Source organism: Sceloporus undulatus, chromosome 1 (genome assembly GCF_019175285.1).
Source record: "Sceloporus undulatus isolate JIND9_A2432 ecotype Alabama chromosome 1, SceUnd_v1.1, whole genome shotgun sequence".
Classification (NCBI taxonomy): domain Eukaryota; kingdom Metazoa; phylum Chordata; class Lepidosauria; order Squamata; family Phrynosomatidae; genus Sceloporus; species Sceloporus undulatus.
The window spans coordinates 267,106,545-267,130,983 of record NC_056522.1 but is presented as its reverse complement, the minus strand read 5'-3'; the positions used below and the strand labels follow the sequence as shown (position 1 = coordinate 267,130,983).

The 24,439-nt window shown below is 38.9% G+C and overlaps 1 protein-coding gene across 14 annotated transcripts in view; it reads right to left on the bottom strand.

The window, feature by feature from the left end:
• Positions 1-225: 225 nt before the first annotated feature.
• Positions 226-24,439, bottom strand: part of BRSK2 (BR serine/threonine kinase 2) — a 520,033-nt gene continuing 495,819 nt past the window's right edge. For 7 of the 14 annotated variants that reach the window (XM_042478000.1, XM_042478080.1, XM_042478018.1 and 4 more), the window contains 4 exons: positions 23,142-23,322; positions 21,369-21,458; positions 11,479-11,526; positions 826-1,159 (listed from right to left, as the gene is read on the bottom strand). In XM_042478000.1, coding sequence (XP_042333934.1) covers positions 984-1,159; positions 11,479-11,526; positions 21,369-21,458; positions 23,142-23,322 — 495 coding nt within the window. In that variant the 3' untranslated portion in view covers positions 826-983. Of the gene's footprint in view, positions 478-825; positions 1,208-11,478; positions 11,527-19,087; positions 19,483-21,368; positions 21,459-23,141; positions 23,323-24,439 lie in introns of those variants that run through there. The other 7 variants (XM_042478028.1, XM_042478108.1, XM_042478053.1 and 4 more) reach the window with 6 other exon arrangements.

The following is a 24,439-nucleotide window of genomic DNA, read 5'->3' as shown; positions in this document are numbered from 1 at the left end:
AAGAAGTTTTACGATTATAAAAACATAAACACAATTTGAAAAAAAGAGTTGAGGGGGAACGGAGCAAAGGGATGGGAGAAGAAAAAAAATCTGAGAACAAAATTTCCTCAAGACAGGAGGGGAAGGACTTCTGAATGTTGAATGAGAACACTGCCTGAATATGTCGTAATACCCCCACCTCCAGCCATCATAGTCTGGATTCGCCCGTGAGGATGGGCAACGATGCCACTCCAGTAACTCCAACCATGACATTTGTGACTGAGCAGTTCTCCAGCGCAGAGCACCAAAAGAAAAATGTGTGTTGAGGGCAAGTGGAAGGGAGGAGACCTATTTCCTGCAGTGAGAGAGGGGAGGCTGGGAGTCCCCAACAGAACCAGTCCGTGGACAGTCTTACATCAGTAGCCTTCCATGAACAAGCATTCGCAGAGCACAGAAGGTGAAGCTGTTGGCTGACATGTTAACTTTTCGGGATAATTCCTGGTAGCAGAGTGGAAACAAGTGGTGGTGGTCAGAAACTCAGAGAAAATGAAACAAGAACATAATGGGAGATAAGGGTCAGAAGGGAAGGAAGGAAGAAAAGAACTGGGAGATGAAAAAAAGCAACCCAAGATTTGTCAAAATGGGTTTGTTATCTGTGCTACCTTTTTTTTTCTTTTCTCGTTGCTTTTGTGTTTGTTTCAGAGATAAATATTATATCGTATAAATATATATATATATATATGTGTGTGTGTGTGTGTGTAAGTGTGTTTTTTATCTATATCTATATATGTATATATATACAATCATTCCTTCATACAAAAGTTGTCTATAGACAGTTTTGTAATGTTGTAGCAATATATATACATCCATCTATTTTAGAGGCTAGCTTACTAAAGAATACTCATTCATTTGGGTTTGTGGTTTGGGTTTTTTTTTTTTTTTGTAGTTTTCTTTTTAGTTACTTAATCTGTTCTTTGTTTTTTTTATTTTAAAAATGCATTTATTTAAGGTTGGTCTTGTAGGCCGGGTGATGAGACCATCTTTGCCTTCTCTTTGCCAGCAGGGTACTTAGTGTCTCCTCTAGACCCATGGTCATTAGCATCGGATTCGCTCCGCTTGCTGTTTGCGCTATGCTTGGTTGGCGTGCCGGGGGGATGGCTCACCTGCCCGTTCTTCTCGTCTGAAAAAAGTTGTTTAATTACGTCAAAGAAGTTACTCAATGGGCTGCCTGGGTATACAAAACAGAGGAGACAAAAAGAAAAGGAAAACAAAGAAAGCAAGAGAAAAGAGAGAGAAGAGAGAAAGAAGAGAGAGAGAAGAGAACAACAAACAAATGAACAATGGGATTTTAAACAAGAAGAACGTGATGAGCGGTCCAGAGCCACGTGCATGGGGGTGTGTGGAGGATGAAGACAATGAGCAGAAGAGGAAGAGCATCAGGATGGGAGCACTGCACTGCCCATCAGTATGAAAACCCTGGGGTCAAGAATGCCAAATTTGGTTGTTGACACCTGCTATGGTTCAGCAACTTGCAAGAGTGGAATGTTTGCCTAGGAAGGCAACTGTGTGACAACAGACAGCCTGACATGGTGATGAATGCCAAAGTACAGTCAGTGTAGATACCAGGCCTATGTGAAATTCTTTTGAAGGTATCCTAGGTTGAGTTAGTCAAATTGACAGACACTCTTGATTATATCCAACTGCTACGCCTGACTAAAATTAGAACCACTGAATGAATGGGATTTGTTAAGTCAAAGCTTATGGAAACCCAGTTGGCTGGGACTAATAGTGGCATGTAGTGTTCTGATCCTAAGCATACTCTCTGAGAAGTCAAAGATTTGAGTGGACCTTACTTTTAAGCATGTGTCATCTAGTAGGTAACCTTCTGCCTTAAAGGAACCTTGGTCCACAGTCAGACATTTGCTTTTATTTACATGCAGCACATCAGCAGCCTAACTCAGAAATGAGATCTGTAAGCACAAAAGAATAAACTTGCAAAAGTACTTCACTGAAATGAATGAGGAAAGCCCTGTGGAAACTATGACAATGTCAGATTTTCAGTTCCTGTAAAATAACACACCCACACCCACACCCACACATATACATTATGCTCTTCTCCACACCTCATTTGCTGCATGAGTACTTTATTCCAGACTTAAGGAATGGTAACTGAATCTTTCCTATCATTTGTTGTAAGCTAATTATGTTATTTAGCATTAAAAGAGTCAGCTTCTGAGTGAATGCAAGGGGAAATGCCAAAACAAGCAAACCATCAGCACCTGTGGGAAATATACAACTCTACATCCATGTCTGCAATGACTCCATTTACAACTTGGCTATAGTTGCTATTTCCCTATGATCGCATGCTGTAGCGGTTATGATTAAATTCAGTTCTTAAATGGAGAAGGCAGATGATACTGGGCACTACTGTAGCAACATATATGTGCACACATACTGACACACAATGTGCTGTTAATGTCTACCTTCTACACTCATACTATATGATTACTAGATTTAGATGTCATGTTGTAGTGCAGGGTTTAGCCAAAGGAAACATCTAAAATATAGATGCATAAGAAATGACTAAAATATGTATTATCTACCAACTTTGAAAACAGGACAAATACAATTTGCTTCCTAATTTTCTGAGAGGCTACCCAAGGCCACATTCTGTCAGAATTAAACCAACTCATTGTGTAAGTATATTTGCCTGTTATTAGAAGTCCCTAATAAGTTCATGAAGAATGTAGATGGTGAAAATCTGACCAGTCAGGAAAGTTTACCTTTAGGACAAACTGAAACACAAGATATTGTTTAGAAGAAAACTAGATGCCACTAGACAACCCTCTCTAAGGGGCTTTAAAAAAATGCCTGTAGGTAAGAGAGCTAGTGAAATGTTTTCCAAGACTGGTTTTATCTAAACAATGCACCATTTGAGCAGACGCCATTTTCTTCCAGTATATGTCCTATGAAAAGTTACTGCATTTTACACCCTACCTTGAGTAAAGTTATAATTAATGCTCTTATTTCTGCCCTTGGTTACAGGAAGGCACGAGTAAGTCAAAGTTCTAGAAGTATTCTATGAGATGACTAAACAGACATCACCAGGAACGTGGCATATACTCATGAATATACAACAATAATTGTTGGGTGAAATGGCATGCTTATACAAGAGTAGATGCACAAATGCTGTATGAAGTACCAATAGTCACCTCACTGAAAACTAGTCCCTTGTAACACCTGTATATCAATTAATATAAGTATAATTATATTCAGTATTGATGAATGGATAGTCTATGTTGGGGGTTGTCAACTTGTAGTCCTCCAGAAGCTACTGGACTCCAACTCCCAGTAGCGCTAGCTAGCATGGAAAATAGTAAGAGATGATGGGAGATGCAGTGCAACAGCACCAGGAGGGCTGTAAGTTGTAAATATAGAGGATGCCCCGGTGGCACAGTGGTTAAATGCCAGTGCTGCAGCCAGTCACTCACAGCCACAAGATTATGAGTTGGATTCTAGCTAGAAGCTCCAGGGTCAACTCAGGCTGGCATCCTTCCAAGGCTGCTAAAATGAGTACCCAGCTTGTTGGGGGAAATAAGGTTACATGTTGTAAACCACTTAGAGACTGCTTAGCTAATTATGAAGTGGTATAGAAATGTAGCTGCTATTGCTAGAGTAAATAAGAAACCTAGCTGGAAGTCAACAATTTCCCCAGCCAAGTGCTAACCTGAACAGAACAGCACCAGAACCATTTTCACCTGCAACATAATTTGGATAGTGTTTACCTCTCGTGAGGTGGCCTTTCACGTTAGCTTTCAGTATAACTCTTTCCTGCCCTTTTCATAATCAACATTTCTTTTCCTTAAGGCCAACTGAAGCAAAACAGGAGGAGGCCTGGTTATTTCTGTTCATACTGGACTTATACATTAATTATGGAGCCTTCCCTGGCTTCTGATATAACTTTCTATATCTTAGAATTTCTCTAGTGTTTTGCATCCACAAGGCTTTGCAGTAATTTCAACAATCTTGCCTGTAAAATTCAGAGACATAGCCATATTAGTCAGGAAAATCAGCACGCAAAGGGATTCTCTACCACCTTTAAGATTAAGTAAGTGAAAGTTGTAGCATCAGCTTTCGTAGACCTGATCTACTTCCTCAGATGCACCAAGTCTAGAAAAGCTTATGCTACAACTTCTTTCACTCAAAGGTGCTACAAGATCCTTCTGAATCCTATTTGTAATATGTCACAAAATTAGGAGCACATGAACCCAATGATTTCAGTGGCCTTAAATGCATCAGCATCACACCACATCTCAATAACTCCTTCTACCATTTACAGTGTGCCTGCGTCATACGCGGGCGTGCCATACACAGCTTTCACCTTATGCTGAAAGCTGTGTGTTAGAAGAGGCAATGGTGGGTGCACCGCAGGCATGAGCCCCATTGTTTTTAATGGCGCTTGAGAATACACAGTATTCCCTTACGTGGTGGTGGTGGTGTCCGGAATGGATCCCCCGCATAAGGGAAGGGCACAATGTATATGGTTATCTAACTGCTATGGCAATAGCCTATGGTATAATTAGACTTGCAAATGGGGGGGTGTAAGAATCCTTAGCCCAAGAGTTCTTTAGTGCCTCCGAAAACTAAAGACCTTGGGATTCTGTAGGATGCATTCAAGGCACTGCTTTGAAATGATTAAAATTTCTCCAGTCTTGGTTTCGGAAAATCCAGCTTATACTGGAAACAATCTTGTTTTGTTAGGCAAAGGACTTCATTCTGCTTCCAGATTAACAGTTGACTGTTGAATCTTTGCCTCTTCATCATATCCACACTTTCCCATTAGAGATCCTTTTCCCTGACTGATCTCTACCCAGCCATAACCTATCTTACCAGGTGACAAAAGAATGGGCTATGCTAACTCCCCTTAAACAATTGTGACTAAAGTTTTGTCCTGCAGGATGCATGCAGCCCCTATGGCCACTTTTGTGGGTCCCAGGCAGGGTGACCAGATATCCTTCTTTTCCAGGACATGTCCTACATTTAAGCCTTCTGTCCAGGAGGAATTCCAAAATGCCCTCCATTTTGAGCATGACTAAGAAGCCCATTGAGTAACACTCATTTGCTGTTCTACTTCAACAAATGTGTCTGCTTGGCAGCTTGTCACTGCAAACAGGAGGATAGGCTGGATCCTTCTAATAGCAGCAGCAGCAGACAAGGTTTGCTTCCAGTGCTTGGACCTGTTTGTTTCTCAGAGGGGCATAAAAGTAACACCCCCCCCACCAGTCAGGAGTGGTAGGGGGTGTTGTACTTTGTGGTCTTCTGCAGAGTAAATGCAGTCTTCCACCCTTCCACAGTTGCCTACCCCATCCTTAAGGCTATATCTTTCTTTCATTTCCTCCTGTGGGTGCCCTGACATTGTGGAGACCACGCTAGTGGAGTCCTCATGCCTCCTGTTAACATTTTTCCCTCCCAGACTTCAGTTGAAGTATTGATTAAACAGTACTTCACCTCTTTCATACTTTGGTCATGTCAATTCCATCTCCAAATGGGTATCATTCACAAGAATTGCAATCTAATTTGCAGAGTGAGACTGAAAGACATTTTCTAAACTTGCAGAAACTGTAAGAATTATAAAGCTGAAACACACCTTTATGGTGGTGTAAGGGAAAGATGATGAACATCTATGGACTTTAGGTTGACTGGTTCAAAAGGCATAAAAGAAAAGTTTGAAATGCAGCATACTCCCCATCCCCAACTGTCTGGATTTGGCAGAGACAGTTCTGATTAATCCTCTGCCACCTCACCTTTTTCAGCTGCCTTTAAAATGTCCCAGTTTCTCCTCCTCCACATACTTCCCCCCTTTGTGTTCAGGATTCAATCATTCAACTCTGATATTTTATTTGTCCCAACGTATAATACATTTGCACAAAAAGAACTGCCCTTCAATCCTGTTCCTAATGTGAATATAAGATTAACATTGGTTAGCAGGCTCTTTCATGCTACAAATGCTACTTTTCTTCCACATGTTCCTCTGCCTTAGTAGTAATCAGGTAGGAACATTGATATTGTAAGAGATTCTCATCCCACAAAAAACAGCATTACAGAGATGTAGGCCTGATGTATGAAAACAATCCTTAAGAAGGAAAACTAATGCAAAAGTCACCCTTAAATGTTCGGTAATGGTTAATATGGGTTGCCACGTGGCTTTGGACCCCAAATCTTCATATCTCAAATACAATTAGGAAACAACAAAAAAAGGTAAAATAAAGTAGAGAAAAAGCTACAGGTGATGCTGAGGGCAAAGGTATATGTAAGTGTTTTCAGTTTATGCAGCTGAGCAGTGTATTCAGCAAGTTCAGCTGGAAAGTGAATTGCAGAATAAGCAGCAGGGAGAATGAGGGAGGAGAATATGCACTGAGTTGTTTTCTTAGAAAAATGCAGAAGGCAAGCATGAACTAAAGACATTAATGCTATTTATATACAAGTATGCATTATCTCACTAGTTCTGGTTGAGATTTTAAAATATAATATTTTAACTTTAATGCAGGATGACCATTTCCTCTCTGCATTTTTTTTTAAAAACTCTCAATATGTGTTCCCCTCTTTTTTAATAATAAAGGTTGAGCCTTGTCATTATTACTACATTGCTTTCAGTCAAAATGTTCTGCTGAAATTTTAATCACTGGTAGAAACCATGAAAGCATTCCTAGAAAGCTGAAGGCTTGTAGGCGGTTTATATGTCTTTCATTTGTGTTTACTACAGCACCTGAATACAAGCAAAATGAAATGTCAAACCAACAGGCAATATTGTTCAGGGTCACTTTTAAGAAATCATAAAATCTAAGGCTCCCACATGTCTTTTTTTCCTTTGAGGTATTGGTTCATAGGCTTAAATAAAGGGAAGATATTGTGAAAGTTATCATGCAGAGCCTTGCATTATGTGAAGACAGATAACTGTCATGTCAACTACTACTGTACTAGGTTTTGGCCTACAAAATAATTGGAGTAATGGCTGTTCTTCTGTCATGTCCATAGTGTCATTCTTTCCAACAAAGAATACAGCTATGATGGGGGTCATAAGACTATACTAGAATATTTAATAACTTGCTTAATGCAAACAATGCTATTGTTGTTGTGTGCCTTCAAGTTTCCAACGTATGGCAACCTTGAGATGACTTTGTCACAGAGTTTTTCTTGGCAAGATTTATTCAAGGGGGGGAGGGGTATGCCTTTACCTTCCTCTGAGGCTGAGATACTGTGACTTCTCCAAGGTCACCCAGTGGGTTTCCATGGCTGAATGGTGATTCAAACCATGGTCTCCAGAACCACAATCCATTGCTCAAACCACTACACCATGCTGGCTCTAAACAATGCTATCGAAGTGTATAACTAACTCTAATATAGCTTACAGAAACATCAATGGAGCACTGGTATATGTCCAGAAGTGAATAATTTAGTTGTATTGCTAGTTTGTGACCAGTACACTATCCAGAACACTTCTCCTGAACAGAAATATTTAAGGACATCCAGATAACACAAGGAGGCAAAAAGTAAGGAGCAAGAAAAGCATTAATGCAAGATTAGGATTCTTTGATAACAGAAATTATGGCTGTTGCAAGCATATTAGGTATGAAAGCAAATCCATGGATATAAATGTGATGGTTAAGATAGTTACATGTGTGTCAGTTCATGAAGAAATTGATAGGAAACATCCTAATTGGAAAATGCTAAAGCTAAAATGTTAGGGGAATTTAAGTTTAGTAAAAGAAGATGAAGAGGAAATAAGACCTACTAAAGAAAGTCCTCTTTCAGACAGTGCACAATCAGCTTAAGAAATTTTATGCTACAAGATGTAGTAATGATCACTAGTTGATATGGTTTTTAGAAGGATTAAACAAGCTCTTGAAATACTGGCCCCTCAAATAGCTATTAGCCATGACAGCTACACACAGTCTCTGTGTTTAGATGCATAATCACTCTTACTAGTGCGTACTAACTACTGGGGACAAACAACAGGAGAAAGCCACCAATATCATGTCATGCTGGTTGGGTTCCAGAGCTGTCAAATGGCTTCCTCTAAGAAACAGAATAGATGGTCCTTGCATCTGATTTTACAGGCTGATCCTTGTATTCTCTGCCTTCAGAGAAGTTAGATGATGCAAAATGGTATCTGGCTTATATTTGTTTTTAAGCTTATACAGTCCAGTATATGTGGGAGAGGGGTATGCAGTTTAAAATATTGAGGAAACATATGTAGTGGGAAATAATTTGTTTCCTTTTATACTAGACCTATGAATGCTTCCTCACCTGGCTATTTCAGTCTACCTGAATGTGTTTCTCAGCTCTGCTATGGACTGCTGAAAGAGCCCCAAGGAAGGTCTCCTTTTAGCACCAGGACAGCCACTCTGTGCAAACCATGAGGTTCCTAGTTGGGGCAGAAGGACTGCAAAGGGTCTAGAAAGGGCATAGTGCTGAGGGATGAGAGGAGGGATGCCACAAGCACCCTCAAAGGCAACTTCTCCCCAAGTGGGATTCTTTCATCAGTGTGCGTGGGATATGAGGATAATTCTTTATTTTACAACCTTAAGAGATCCTTGGATGAGCAGAAGAGTTGGATGGCACATGTCATTCAGCCTTCCCAAAGCTGAAGGGAAGCAAGTGAAAAATGCTTTCTTTTGTTTTATCTTGCTTCAGACTTCACAAACAACAGGATAATATTATGGAGATTCAGTTTTTTGCACCCTACAATGTGGAGGATGCTGGTGATGGGAGAGTGGCAAGTCTTTTCTGCTCAGACCAAACATTTTCCTATATGCCTTGGGAATTTATATTTTCAGGAACCCACATGCCCCCCCCCCCTGCTTGCTTTGCTCCTATACTCTGGAATAAATCCTAATGTTAGTCCCTCAACTAGTGTAGACTCATTAAATCAATGGGATTTACAGAAGTGTTGACTCACCATTTGACAGTTGATTCAATGGGCTGCTCTAGTTGAGACTACCTATATGGTTCAGATATGCACTTTATGCATGGGTGTGTGAGACTAACAAGCAGAAAATCCTAGCTTTTATGCTGAAACCTCCTAAATTGTGTGTGTTATTAAAACAAAAACCTTCCCTTTTTTGTTAGAGAAAGCTGCATTGTTCAGCATTTAATGTTGGCAAAATAAATGTAGGTGTCTTCTCTGCCAATAGGTCTACCCTAAGATTTGGTCTGGCATCCATTATTTATGATGTTGTAAGATAGACTTATGGCCTCATAAATTTAATTTATGGTTGTGGCACCATTCCCACAACTGCAAACCTCCCTCAAAATAAAACCAGGCTGTTGCATCAACTGAAGGAGTTGTTGATGCTGGTGAGTGGGGAACTGAAGGATGTTGTATCCAGTCCCCTCCTGCCAGTGTGACAAGCAGTTGCAATAGTCCCTGCCATGGCACTGCAGTTTTCTGGTGGAATGGGGAATGGTTATTACTATGCACAATCCACTGCCCTTATTCTTGTGATTCCTATAACAACCTGAAAGTGATGTGTAGAAACTTAGCAGGTGGGCCTTTTGCTGGCATGGAGGAAAGTGGTGTCAAAAGCCTTGCCTATTATATTTCTTCCTTAAAAGAAACAGGAAAAGGACCAAGGAAGCCCTAGCATCAGTTGAGCAATGCTGTGCAGGAATGCACATTCTGTTATGATGAGTGAATAAACCAGAAAGCCTTTTTCAGATGAACAGGGAGTCCTGTGCCCTTGCCCTTGTTCTGTCTGATCAGCTTGAATTAGTAAGGGCTTAAGTACTGCACAACTGCAGACAATGCAGAAGCTCAGTGGTGATTTCTTTAAGTTCCAGATCTTAGAATTGTTCCCCTTTGTTAAAGAGAAGACTGTTGTGACCTAGTTCTCTGAAAGAATCTATGTGGCTTCTTTATGGACAAAAAACTGTTCTCTGAGTTGCCTTGGGAAAGTCACTTTACATTTCTGTGTGACCCAGCACCAGGGCTGAGAAATCATATATGTTCATCAAGAAACAAGTCCTTTTAAAAGCAGGGTGCAGCAGTTCTGTAGCTATATTGGGATGCTATGACACAAGCACTTAGATTCCCTCCTCACTATTATCATTTTGTCTATTAGTGACACAAATTTCCTCTACTAATACTAATGATGCTGACATAGCCAAGTTTCAAGACCTAAGACTGCAGACAGAGCAGCAAATGGCTTATTTTCTGCAATGTTTAATTAATGTGTAAAAATGGCTATGCTTTAGGATTTCTGCATAGTCTTGCTACTTGTAACTAGAGCTTAAAGGGGAAGAAAGATTTGCTGTTTGATGTTTTTATGAACAGGCTAAAGATCTTGCTACAATTTAGATCACCCAAAATGAGGATAATGCAGCCTGGTAGGTAAGATAACAAATCAAAGTAATCTCCCTCAGAAAAGTGAGTGGAAAATTTCCCCTTTAGGGAATATACTATATTCTAGTATAGTCTTATGTGATTTTATAGTATATTCTAGTATAGTCTTATGTGATTTTAAAGAGAAGGAGTTGTCTACACAGGTCATGTTCTACTCTTCCTTACCTCTGTAGGGATCTGACATAGGTTCCAAAACAGCTTCAGTGACATCACAAATATGACTTTTCAACTGAGCCATAGTTAGCAACTGTGCAAGGCCATTAACAATTTTACAGTTCAGTTATTGTGAAGTGGTAAAATTGTTGGACACTAAAAAAAATATTTTTTTTTATCTGAACGTATTGCTGGGCACCTCTTCCTAAAAGATCAGTCCCACTTCTGAATTCTTTTGTATTCTGCTTTGGGAAAGAGCCTGCTAGAGAAAGGAGAAGTTTTGGACATATAGAAACAGGGATTAGCCTGTTTAATGTAATGAGATGTGCAATTGAAAACTTTATGTTTTCCATCATTCTCAAAGTCTGCTCCCATTAGAATCACACTATGCAGTGATTTGGGTCAAACCTAAACTTTATAGCAGCTAAGGATGCAACTTTCTCTTGTTTGTAGTGGAAGCAAGAAACAAACTTCCCTAGATGCACTGGAACAAAACTGGGGGAATTAAGGCCGAACCTTGTTGTCTTCTTTTCAGCATGAGATGTGGAAAGCCAAGCAGTAGCACAGCAGCAAGGAAAGTGGTACAGGGCTGCAGAGCAGAGAAACGGTGATTTGAATGTGAAGTCAGAGTAAAGACTTAAAAGCAGATATACATCACCAGACACTAGGGGGTGGGAGTGTCAGTATGAGAACAGGAGCTTGCAAGACTGTGGAACCACGTACACATGTGCAGTGTAGCCAGAAACATAGCAAGTTTGTGCACATATGTATGGTGAAGGAAAAACTTGGAAAGGTGTGTGTTCAATAGACAAGCAAAAAGTAAAGTGACAAGTTATAAAAGAGTGCTTAGAAGATGAAAGGTGTCGACAGAGGAAAGGGCAATAGGATTGTCATGTTGTTCAGTGAGGTCTGGGGAGAAGAGAAGGTGGAAGTGAAGTTCTTACCACATTTGGAAAGTCTCCCAGTCATCAACTCCATACAGTTAGTGGTGTCTAGATCACAAGAATGGAAAGAGGAGGGAGGGAGGAAAAAATATATAAAAAGTGGTTTCCACAGCTCTGTCTATAAGGTAGCAATGCAGCCAAATTATCTCCTGGAGGAGAAAGCACATATGGGTTTGGCATTTCCACACATGAAGCTTTTTTCTGTGGCTGCTATAAAATATCATTTGAAATAAGTTGTTTAGCACAGAGCAAGCATTTTCACTACCACATTTCTCTTCACCATTTTTGTATCATATGAGTAATATTCGAATTGCAGTTAATGTCCCAAGTTTTGACACTGGTAGCATTCCCATAACGTCACATTATCTGTCTCAAACTATTTGTTGACTGTTGAACAATTCAGAAGTACACAGCTGAATGCTGAATATCACCTAAATATGATTGTCAGCACTCACTGACCACAGACACATCTCAGACATGCATATATTCTTAAAATACAATCGATATTCATTGTAAAAGATAAAATATAAATGAAATATTTTGCAACTATAGTAATACCTAGATATTCCTGAGTAGGACTAGTTCAGATGCAAGAATCTAGAATGATGCCCTTAGTAGTAAATGATTAAAAGTTCCACATGTACTCATGGTACAAAGCTATACCCCAAATTCTGGGATTATAAATCTCTGATATTTTAGGTCTTATCTATTTTATTATTGAAAACATTTTGTTCATAAAGGGAACATTTTCCATCTTTCTGAAAAGTTCAATAAGATTAACAAATGGGAAAGAAATAGATAGGTCAGAAACCAATTAAATTCTTCTGGAGAGCTGCTTCCATTATCAGGTTAAGGAGATGGCAATTTCCCCTACTTCACTACCCTCCATGTGGCCTCAAAATCTGCTGTGAAAGGTTGGGGGACTCTCTAGAGCAGATATTGAGATCTATGTGCACCACAGAACAATGGCACGAAGAAGGAACTCTGCTAATGCAGTGTAGGACTAGACACAAAACAATTAATAATAATAATAATAATAATAATAATAATAATAATAATAATAATAATAATTTATTTATTTATATCTCACCCCTTGAGGTCAATCGGGGCGGCTAACAGCAATAAAATACAATACATTGTACATCAAAATTCCCTCCCTTAAAAAATTATTAAATCAATTATAATTAAAACCAACAAATTAAACAACATTAACACATACACATTATTACAAGACAAAAACAAAACAGAACAAAACAAAACAAAACAAATAAAACAGTAAACTATGGTAGCATTTCCAGGGAGGACCTTGGGGACTCTCATTAGAACAGGGCTCCTGAGGCCGGGGTTATCTATTCCGGAAAGGCCTGCCGGAAGAGATCCGTCTTGACAGCCTTTTTAAAGCTGTCTAAAGATGTCAATTGATGGATCTCGTCTGGCAGGTCGTTCCATAGTCTGGGGCGACAACAGAAAAAGCCCTCTGGGAGGTAGCCGAAAGCCTAGATCTTTGAGGCTGCAGCAAATTCCTCACAGAGGACCAGAGTGTGCAGGGAGGATTATATGGGAGGAGGTGGTCCCTGAGTTAGTTTGGACCCAAGCCATTTAGGGCTTTAAAGGTGATAACCAACACCTTGTACTGGGCCTGGAAACTAATAGGCAGCCAGTGGAGGGACTTTAATACCGGAGTAATATGGTCCCTCCTTGATGTTCCTGACACTACTCTGGCTCCCATGTTCTGCACTAAGTGTAGTTTCCGAATCAAGCACAAGGGTAGCCCCATATAGAGCGCATTACAGAAAAAAATCCTTCAGGACCTCACAAAATATTTCCCATTACTAGAATTAATCTAATACTGGCCTCAGTTTTGTGAAACTACTGCTACAACTCTGATAATAACCCACAACCATTACTCCCACTGGAGTCTCAGAAAGAAAAGAGAGCTTGACTGAGGGACACTTGGAATGGAAGTGGAGGAAAAGCAATTGGCCTGCAGTTATGGCAGGTTCAGCATCTAATTATTAGATGCTGTAGCACCTTTGAGACTAACTGAAAGAAAGAAGTTGGTATCATGAGCTTCTGTAGATTCAAGTCCACAAAGGCTCATGCTACCAGCTTCTTTTTCCCCCAGCTAGTTTCAAAGGTGCTACAAGATCCCTTTGCATACTGATTTTCCAGACTAACACAGCTGTCTTTGAATTCCAATTATTAGATGGTGACCCAGAAAGTAGAGGCATGTTCTGATGGGTTCTTTGATGGTAGCACAACTACAGCAAGATGGCTGTGATACTTATCCTTGTTGGGAGAAGAAATATACTTTGATTGGAAATGCACATTGTAGTCTGGGGCTTGTACACTGTGATTTGATCCACAGAAACAAAACATGTTGTTTTGGTGACTACTCCAAGGTTTTTCTTTCCATAGTCAAATTATTTTTTTTCCATTGTGGCTTTCAATACTGCCGAGACATTTTAATGACCCTAAACCAAAATTAATATGGTGGCTTCAATTTAAAAAAATGACCTATTATCCATAAAAAATCCTTGGAAGGATCATTGCTATAGGCAACACCCTGAAATATTTTTATTTAGAAATCTAAGTCCCATTCAGCAGAGGTTCTGCTTCCATTATAGTTAATTCTCCAATTAGCAGACTTTCAAGTCTTGCTAGTACAGATTAACACAATCCATTCTTCTGAAACTTAATCCTGGTAACCTGTCATTCCAACATAAGATCAAAGAGCTACATTCCATTTCATTTACTCACACAAAGGAAAACGCGAACAGATATGGTTTGCAAAAGAAGTCAAAGCAGCTTATTTTAAAAGTTACAATTTAGTTCTTTAAGAATTTCTGGTAGTATGTCAGATTATTAGTATCTCTGGGCCAAACTACATATGACACACAAATGCTTGTAACAGACTACAATTCCTTTTGTTTTTTAAGGAGAAAAACCATTGGGATAGGAGGAGACATAGACTGAAGAAATGTGGGGCAGGGCAGAGGCATTGCTTCACTCTTTCTCCACCTACTGCAGCTCCCTCTCACCAGATGTGTTTCCTTTCTATGAGGTACAAAATAAAGGAATCCAAAGGTAAAAAGTACAGACGTGAAATCATATCTGAATTTGGTATGGGCCAAATCTTTCTGAGCAATTGTGGAGTATTAATGGAAAATGCATAGACTCTTGGTCAGAATTTTTCAGAGATGGAAAAATTTAACCCATTAGAATTGGCCTTATAGAATTTTCATCACAATCCTTCAATGCTGGGAAAGACAGAGTATCATAAATTTTCATTCTTCATGATTCCTCAAACTGCAGAATTTGTGGGGATCAAGGATAAAATTTCAAAATGAATTGTTAACATAGGTTATTCCCAGCATTCTTAGTTATCTTCCAATTTGGGGTGGGGAACAGATGGACTGTGACTCTCATTAGCCAACAAAGGCAATAGTGTCAGATGATAGGAGCTGGAGTCTAACATCTGGGGCCTCTTTCTCTATACCCATCAGCCCAGAGCAACATGCACTCCTTTCAAGAATATAATCACATTGAATAATTAATGACAATGTAATCACATTGAATCACATTATTTATAATAAAAATTGATAATATAATCAGTGGAATTTCTATTATTCCTCTAATGTAAATGATTGTGGGTCACCTGCACAGAATATAACAATTGTAATCATAATAACAATATATGCATTTCTCTGAACTGTAGAAATGTCTGCATTCCAGAAAATAGCACAATTCATCAATAAAAAGCCCAGGACAGTCAAAAGTGACTGCTTTGTGCAAATATTTCAAAGTAGCAATGCCAGTAATGGACTGGCCAATTGTAGAGAAATACAGCACTATGTCATTTTGTAGTGAGGTGCCTCCCCTGCTTGGACCACAGACCACATTAGAATAAAAATATAATTTTAAACATGGCAAGCGGTATAGAAATTGACCAAATACATGAATAAAATTCCATGTTTAAATCAAATGTATTGACTTCTGCAGTTTCTAAACTTGCGATTTATTTAAGAATTAGATACACTTCAGGACCCCCTGCTTTGTGAATTAGAAGCATTCTAGCAAAGATGGTGGGATATAGCAATTTTCTGAAAAAGGACTAGCTTGTTTAAATGTTAGGGGAGAGGAGCAAAGCAATAGGAAAGGTAAGCATATAAACAAACTTGGAGGAAAGGATCTTGGAAAAAAGAGGCAGGACTTCAGGAAGCAGGCGCAAAGTTTACCTGAGTGTGAAGAAGGGGTAAGTACTGTGTTGAGAATTTAACTAAGAAAGGACAGGCATATCTACAGGCATATTTGTATCTATCTTGCCAAGTCAAGAACTTAAAAAAGAATGACTAGATCTCATTATTTGAGATGCAGATTCTATAAAAGGATATTTTCCTTTTGTATTGTATACAAATTCACAACAGACAAAGCTGTCAATGGCTAAATACCCCATCTCCAGGAGGTAAGGGTGCAAGAGAGTTTTGGTTTTCTCTACTTCTTGTAGTCTACCCAAGAAACATCTGGGAACTATGAGAGACAGGTTAGTGGATGAGATAGATCACTGGTTTAATTTAGCAGGTCTCATCTTATCCAGCAGATGCTAATGTCTGGAATAATTTCCAATCATGCATAGTGCAACTTGTATACAGATGCAATTCACTGATGGAAATTTCCAAGAATCGGTTATCCAATAATTCAGCCTCAAGTCAGGACTGGTATGCACATGCAGCAAAATAAAGCAGTAGAATGAACTGCATCATTTTGAATTTCAGGTACAACTTTTGACTGCTTCAGTATATGAAAATTCCCAGAATTGGAAAAAGAACATCAGGGAGACAGGTTCTAGTCCAGCTCTTTCCTTGCCATGCTAAGCTTCTCACAGAAGGTTTTGTAAAATTTGGAGAATCATTCAAAAATGTAATCCCTTACTTGTAGTCTGAGGTCATACAGTCCATTTTGCCACCTCAGAACTCTACCATTTCCTTCTGTTACATGTGCACACTCAAACTGAAATTGTACTGCAGATAAATGTTGATAAAACATATTTAGATATGTACAAATTTGGAATGTTCAAGGGCCATTCCATAGCTGTAAAATATTGTCATCGTTGAGCTTTGCCTTACATTTCATCACTTGCTACATTATTAATCAGTGTACATACACTGCTTTAATTACTCAGAGGAGTTCACCCTAACTGAAAGCTCTGATTTTCTCCACAATAATGCCCCATCCCACCATAGAGCTGAGTTACAAGAGATGTACTTATTTCACTATTGGCAGACTGAATCTTTATTCATTTCATTCATACATGCATTCATTTTATATTGTGTTGGGTTCCATGCTGTGAGAAAGGTGGGATATTTAATAAATAAATAAATTTCAGGAGTTGCATCAAAGGGGGGATCAGGAGGCTTCTGCTTCACTAATACTAACTTCTTGCCAGATATTACTGATCAACTCCTATTTTCTTTCACATGAACTTAAATTTTCAGTCACAGAAAGGAAAGAGGTTGCTTTCTATAAAAAAATGACTAAATGACCTGCTTGTTTCACTAAAAAAAACAAAATAAAAAGAGATACTTTGGGAATTTCATGTGTGTTTGCCTCTCTTTGTGCACAGTGATTTCTCTAAAGCTAGTGTTTCTACTGTGCCTACTATAATGAGCTTTTAAACTTCTGGCATGCTTGCTGAATGTGTAGCACCGAGCCAAGAAATTGGAACAATCTGTGTGTGATTTATGGATATCATCATTAATGATGATTCCATAAAGTGGATCTAGGAAAGGAGTGGAAACCAGTTTCCATAGCTGTAAAATATTGTCATCATTGAGCTTTGCCTTCTGAGCACAGATCAAAACTCTCCTGAATTCTGGTCCTGATTTCTTAACATACTGTTTTTAAAAAAATTTCCTTGCAAAGATAACTTCAAGTGTTTGTTGTTGTTGTTGTTGTTTCGGAGTTCCTAATATCTACTAAGTACAACATCACTATCAGCATTAAGCAGAGAGCACAGTATCACCTTTTATAGGCTGCTGAGATTCAAGGTAATTTCAAATTATCTATTGTTTTTTAATCTGGATATCCCTAGCCCTACATCAAATTAGTACATTTTCCACCTTCACCAGAAACAGTTCAGGCAGAAGGTGATATCCACAGTCTTTGCTTAGACATTTTTTATATTTACTAAATCAGGAAATGAATTTCCAAATACGGATACTGGAAACTGCAATCCTGCTATGAATTACTATATTCCATATATGAGAAATAACAATACTTGTATTCATTGAGCAGATCAAGGAGATTTACATATGAGTAATTATTCCTGGTTATATAGGCTTCATTGTTATTTTACAGAACATTTAAAATAGCCAGTCAAAAGAGTAACAATTTATGTTTCCCTCAGTACATAACATGCACGAACCATATGAATGAACATATGTCAGTGCCAGACTTACAGATTCAACTAATCATGAAGAAAGCTTAGCAGGTAGCAACCCAGATAGTAACTACTCCTTAACATTAACAGTACAACAGGAAGTTGCCTATCTGTTGAGCTTGATGTCCATTTCTTCCATAATTGTTTTATTAGTCCTTCTCACCTACCTGCTCTAATAAAAGTGACTTTAATACAGCCCCACAGCAGGTAGAAAATGGAGGAACAAGAAGGATTTGTGGGGATGGAAGGAGGAAATAAGCAGGAAGTATGGTATCTGCGAAATCTCCAAGTGTATTTTTACCATTACAAGTAAAATCAGATTCTCTGGTCTACAACCTGTCAACCCTATTGTTAAAAGCTGGAACTTGAAACTATGGCTGAAAAGTTTGAAAAGTGCCACAAACATAAAACAGGGCAGGAGAAGCAGGAAACTCACTGCTAGGATGTAATGATAGTTTATTTGATGTTGCCACTTACTGAAAGAGACACGCAGACAGCTAATTCCTTCCCAGAGGAGGAGCCAACTTGAGGAGAGGAATCAATCCATTATGACAACAGAACTGACATTGTTGGGTGGGTGGGTGGGTGGAAAATTGTTCATTAATGCAAACATCACTTTTTGCTAATTGATATGGATTCTTGCAGTGGATCTACACCTCAAAAGAATGTATTGAACAGAGAAGTACTGTAGACAAAACTGTAGCCACTTCTTCTACCTTTAATCCAAAGAAAAGTTATGTATGGACTGGAGGATTTTGAAGCACAGTAAATATCAATGAAGGCAGAATTCTCTGTTTCTACTTTGGAGATCATGAGTGACTATAAAGGAATGTATGTGTCTAAGATTATCTGAGAAGTGATCACTTCAAAGTATGTATTCACTGTACTACAGGGAGAGCAGTGTTGAAGTGCCTTGGTGCCGAATGACATTCCCATAAGACATTTAACTTCTAGGACTTCATTTACCTGTGTATATGGGTGTGTTCTAGTTTGCTTTATAGAAAAAGTAATAAGCAGAGTGAGTCCCAAGAAGCAGAAATGAGGATGAGAATGAAAGACACTAACTGAGATGAGCACATGTGACACAGGAATACACCATCAATATGAGATACGCGTACGTATGTACTGTACACACACACACACACACACAGAAAGAGAAAGAAAGACTACATGTCTATCAATATTGGTGTGAGCTTGCAAAGAATAAGAGACGACAGAAAACAATTCTGTTCTGAAACCCAGGTAAGCCATTTTAATGGGCTGGCCCATAGCTCAGCAGACCAAGCAGGGTCAGGAGAGAGAGCAAGCATCACCTCCACAATGTCTCAAGTGTTCGCTGGAGGCTGAATTGGAGACACGTTCACAGATGGGTTGCCCAGCCATAAAGCACCTCTGTTGTAATACATTGTGTTATACTTTTATCTCACAGTGCATTGACTTTGTTCATAAAGAGGGTGCCAGTCACTCACCTGTAATGGCATCTGACTTGAAAGATGGGGGACACTACTTGTTAGCAGGCAAGCTGTCTGAACCCCTCTAGAGGTCAGAACACTTTCCATTTTAATCTGTAAATTACAGATTAAATGAACATTGATTTCAATTGAGGCTGCTTTTAAAGTAAGCAACTGTTCCTCATAGAATATATATAACTTGAGTCTGAGTTATTCAGGCTGAAAGACATTATGCTAACTGAATGGGTTCTTATCTCCAAAGGTGCAAGGAACAAGAAGGTGGATTTTGTGTTAGAATGGTAATAGCATTCCTTGTCATGCCAGTCAAAACTCAACTGGGATTGATCTTGGTATCAACCTGCTATTACTTTTGCCTCATTTCAAAACAGCTGGTAAACTGCACCCCTTGGATCACATCTCTTTGGTGCTTTTTTTGCTTCCAAGTTGTCTCTTCAATCACAGCCTGGACTTCTCTCTATATTTTTAAAGCTACAGCTACATACAAAATAAATGTTTTTTTTATCAAGCATTCCATCTAGTCAAAAGTTTGTTTTAGTCTAAATTCACACTCCATGGCAGTTGCTTATTATCACACTTATTCTCTCGGAAGCTTCTTTGTAGTCATTAGCTAGGAATTTAAGATATCTTAAACAGCAGGAAAAATATGGGGGTAACACAGGTATGATCAGGCAGCATCTTGCTGTGGACAACTGAAGCAGGCAACTGATTTCCTATTTGGCTGCAGTCACTGCACCATGTATATATAAGCAATTATCTGCAGTGCTCAGTCTTTGGAATCTACTCTGATTCTCCATATTTTTTATTCAGTAGATATCCTTTACTCCTCCCTTCCTGCCTAGTCTAACCAGGTATCCAGAGCTACAAAATCTGACAGTAGTCTAGGTGATCAACTTTAGAGGCCAAACAAGCAGTCCAAATTAGACTGTCTTGCTCCCTTTCAGGCACATAGCAAATGTTTCCCTGTCCTTCGGCTTTCAAAAACTGCTCTTTCTCCCTTTGTTGTACATTACATTTTCTCACAAGCCTGTCATTACAACGATGACTTTTAAAGGATAGACTGAAATCTAACTGTTCTAAAACCAAGGGCAAACAGTCTTTCAGAGATCTTGCAAAAGAGAACATAAATATTTTTAATAAGATATTCTTATTCTAGGCAGATAGCAAAACTAAACTTTGGGTCTATTTACATTTATATCTTTACATTTTTTTTCTATTTATTTTTTCTCATACACTTTCAAGAGTTTGTGTATCTTTTTCTTGAAAGCAGCAAACTTTGACTTTCACAAGGAGCTGCAAGGCTTGGAGAAAGTTAGGGAGGATAGAAGTGAATTACTATAACAAGAGTTTGACAGTAAGAGAGTTTAGGAAATGTTTCATTCCACTGATGTAAGGGACTAATATCAAAGTATTTTGTTTGTGGAGCATAGCAAAAATTATGGAGTGTAGGCAAGCTGTTTATTGTTCAACCATTATACATTCTCTACAGAGATCCAATGGCACACAGATTCTTCAGAATTAGTTATCTCCCAAAATCAGTCCTAGCCTAGATTTCCATCTACCTCTAACTGCTAATAGATGTCCCATCTACCCAGGGCTAAATTAAGCCATTGTTTGTCTTTTAAAAACAAATTCTTGAGGGCTTTTCATCAGGTTTGTTTTAAAGCATGTCTATGTATTGAGTAGATGTTGTAATTACATGAACTACTGATGGCACTTCCTGTGACAGAGGGACAGATGGCTCTTGGAGCAGGGCAGGGCAGGGGCAGGCCAGGTGGGGATGGGGAGAAATGCATTTTGGGAATGGGGATTAGTGCAAGGCAGGTGGGAGTGGAGCAAATGGTAGGGGAGGGACGTGCAGAGGAGTCTTACTGTTTGTTCAGAATGGAACTAGTTTTGAGGCGTAATGTGTGGGGCTATGCTGAGAGTTGCTTCCAATTCACGTCCTTGCCTGAAGCAAAGCAGCCGTGGAAGCTACTTACCTGATAACTGCTGCACTGAAGGCTGGTCATGTGTGCTTAACAATTGTGCCTGAATGGTTTCTACTACCCTCTTAAAGCGACGACTTGGACCTAAGGAAAGACACATCAGACTGTGAGACAAGGCAGAATTGAAAGCTGTTGTGATATATAATGTAGAATGATAGACATTTAAGTAAGAAGGGAGAGAGAGGCAAGCTGCTTCCATTTTTCCATCAATACTGGATCACCTTCCGACTTCTAGTCCTTATTGTCTAAACTTTTATATTTCCCTCCTGTTAATTCTATCTTCTCTTCTGTATCTCTACCTTTTACCTACCCTTTTACTTTTTATTCTGTGGCACAAGTCTTTTTGTCATGCTGCTCCCTATGCTTATGTAACAAAGCCTTTCAGAAACAGCTTCTAAGCTCACCTTACCTGTTCCTCCATTACTGATCCTCCCTTCCTCAACTGCCATAATATCTTATTCTGGGACAGTCTTCAAGAAAGGAACATCCTGAACTGTTCCTGCATAGAACCTGGTTGAGACACAATAACTGCTAGTCATTATGGGAGAAAGGCAGCATATAAATAAGCAGCAGTACATGAGGGATGGGAAACATGGGTCCCTACGGATGCTTTTTTTTAAAAAAATTATTTTTAGGCTGCCTTTCTCCCTGAGTGGCACCCATGGCATGAAATAAATAAATGAAATAAAACACACACACAATAAAAAAAGCTTTCCTGGTACAGTTGCATATTAAAAGCCTGCTGAAACAAAAAGGGTTTTGCCTACCAGTAAAAGGAAAGTAGGGAGGGGGCCAGCCTAGTCTCCCATGGGAGAGAGTTCCAAAGACCCATGCCTTTGGATTGCAACTTCCATTATGCCTCACCATTGGTTATGGTTAGAGCTGATGACGGGTGCTGTTCAACAATATCTTGACCATTTCTCTTTACCTGACCCAGATAATGTTTATCAGATTTGTCATATAGCTTTATAGCATCATATCTCCTTTCAGACTTACCAGATATTCCACTTTCCCTCCATACCAAGAACTCTCATTCAGTTGTCTACCTGATTGCTGTATTAAATGCTCCACTTTTTCTCAACTTGCTCAGATCAAACAACGATTCTTTCTTAAGTGACAATTGCTTAGTCTCTTTGATCTTGTATAACTCAAGTCCTTTCAACACAGTAATACTATGTGTAATAACAATCTATATCCATAGCCTTTCCCTTGTTTTAAAGCAAGCCAGTATGATGCATCATCACCCATGATGATATGATGAATACTTGATACCAGTAATCACTGCCCAAAGAAATGGGAGAGGAAAAAGAAACCGGATAAGTTTAAAGAGTTGGCGGGGGGTGGGGGTGTGTGGGGGGGAATTGAGATTTCTGAACTAAATCTGATAAATCCACTTGAACAGAAGCTGGCTGGATCACAGCTATTGGCTGCCTAAAATTGCATATAGTGGTATTGCACTCTACTCCAACCATTGCCAATCAAGTATATGGTCTGTTGGGTCCTTGACAATTCTTCTAATTTGCATTCTCAGGCAGAGAGCAAAAACAGATTTATTGAGCCTCTGGTGGGCTACAATATATGGTTACTGACTTCCAGTGTTAGTGTAATGTATAATGCGTATTTATGACAACCTAAACAACATTTTGACATTTTTGTATATATGAAATGCTGTTATCTGTTGAAGAAATCAACTCCATTCCAGGGAGTCTTTAGTGGTATGGTTATGCTTATGTTCCTGAATACAGACAGCAAGTTGGTGGCACTTACCTGATAAAAGCGTGAAAGTGACTGAGTAGATCCCATTCTCTTTCTGGGCCTCCCCACCTTCTGTGTATGTTATATCCACTTGGAATTTTACTGGCTTCTGAAAGACAGCAGGGCCTCCTGTGGACTTGTACTCTGCACGGAAGCTTGTCTGAGAGATGACACTATGACTAAGACTGGGAATCTAGAGAAAAGAAAATGATATTAAAAGAAATAAATTCCTGGTACCATTGTAAGACCCATGGCCTCTTCAAAAACTGCTTCTTTTTATTTAGAATTTGAAAAGTGGAAAGATACATAGCTTGTGGGATTTTCTTTTTTTTTTAATGGAAGATCAATAAATAACATTGCAGATTCTTTAAAAATGCAGAAATTAATTTTTTGGGGGGATAAAACTAGCAGTAAAGAACTTCAGCTGAATCTCAGTCATGCATTTTTCTTTTTTGAAAATTCAATGGTAATAAGTCCACATCCTCATCTGCTTCAATGCCAGCCATTCTGGGGTTGTTTTACTTCTTTCTTTCTTTCTTCACCATAGTTGTTCCTGTAGTTAATTTATCTCCCTCATTTACTTGGTGTGGGTAGAGTATTGGGCTACTGGGACTGAAAAAGGGTACATGAGAGTTTTCTATAAGTGCTAAAATGCACTATAAAGAGTTTAGTAATGCAATGGAACTGATTGGTTTCACATTTACATTCACATTTTACTTCTCCATTCCCTTTCTGCTCAAATGAATCCCTAAAGTTCATTTTGACTTGCACAACATATCACAAAAGGAGACTCTTTGGGTATTCAGAAGTGGGAAAGAATTATCTACTAGTTGGGATGGTAAACAAATTGCGCCACTATTTTAGCCTAAGTGATCTTATATGCAGTCTTGTTCAGAATATAGCTGAATTAATAATAATAATAATAATAATAATAATACAATTGATTTATATTCTGCTTTTTTGCAAGGAATCAAAGTGGATTCCAACAGTATAAGGATAAAACATGATACAGTTAAAATTACAATCAAACAAAGAAACAACCCCATATCCCAACCCTCCCCCATCATAAAAACATAAACAATACATAAAGAGAGATTAAACAATTAACTACGCTAAAACCATTCCAAGCAAATTCCTTAAAATATGGGTAAACTTTGGCAAGAAGATATCATTTTCTAAGGAAGAAGATGGGGACCAATGGCAGCAATAGGGGAGGCTAGGTGGGTAGACTGCTTATATAGAATCAGATGGGAAAGGCCCGCTAGAAGAAATCCATTTTAATAGCTTTCTTAAAAGCATCTAAGGTAGTA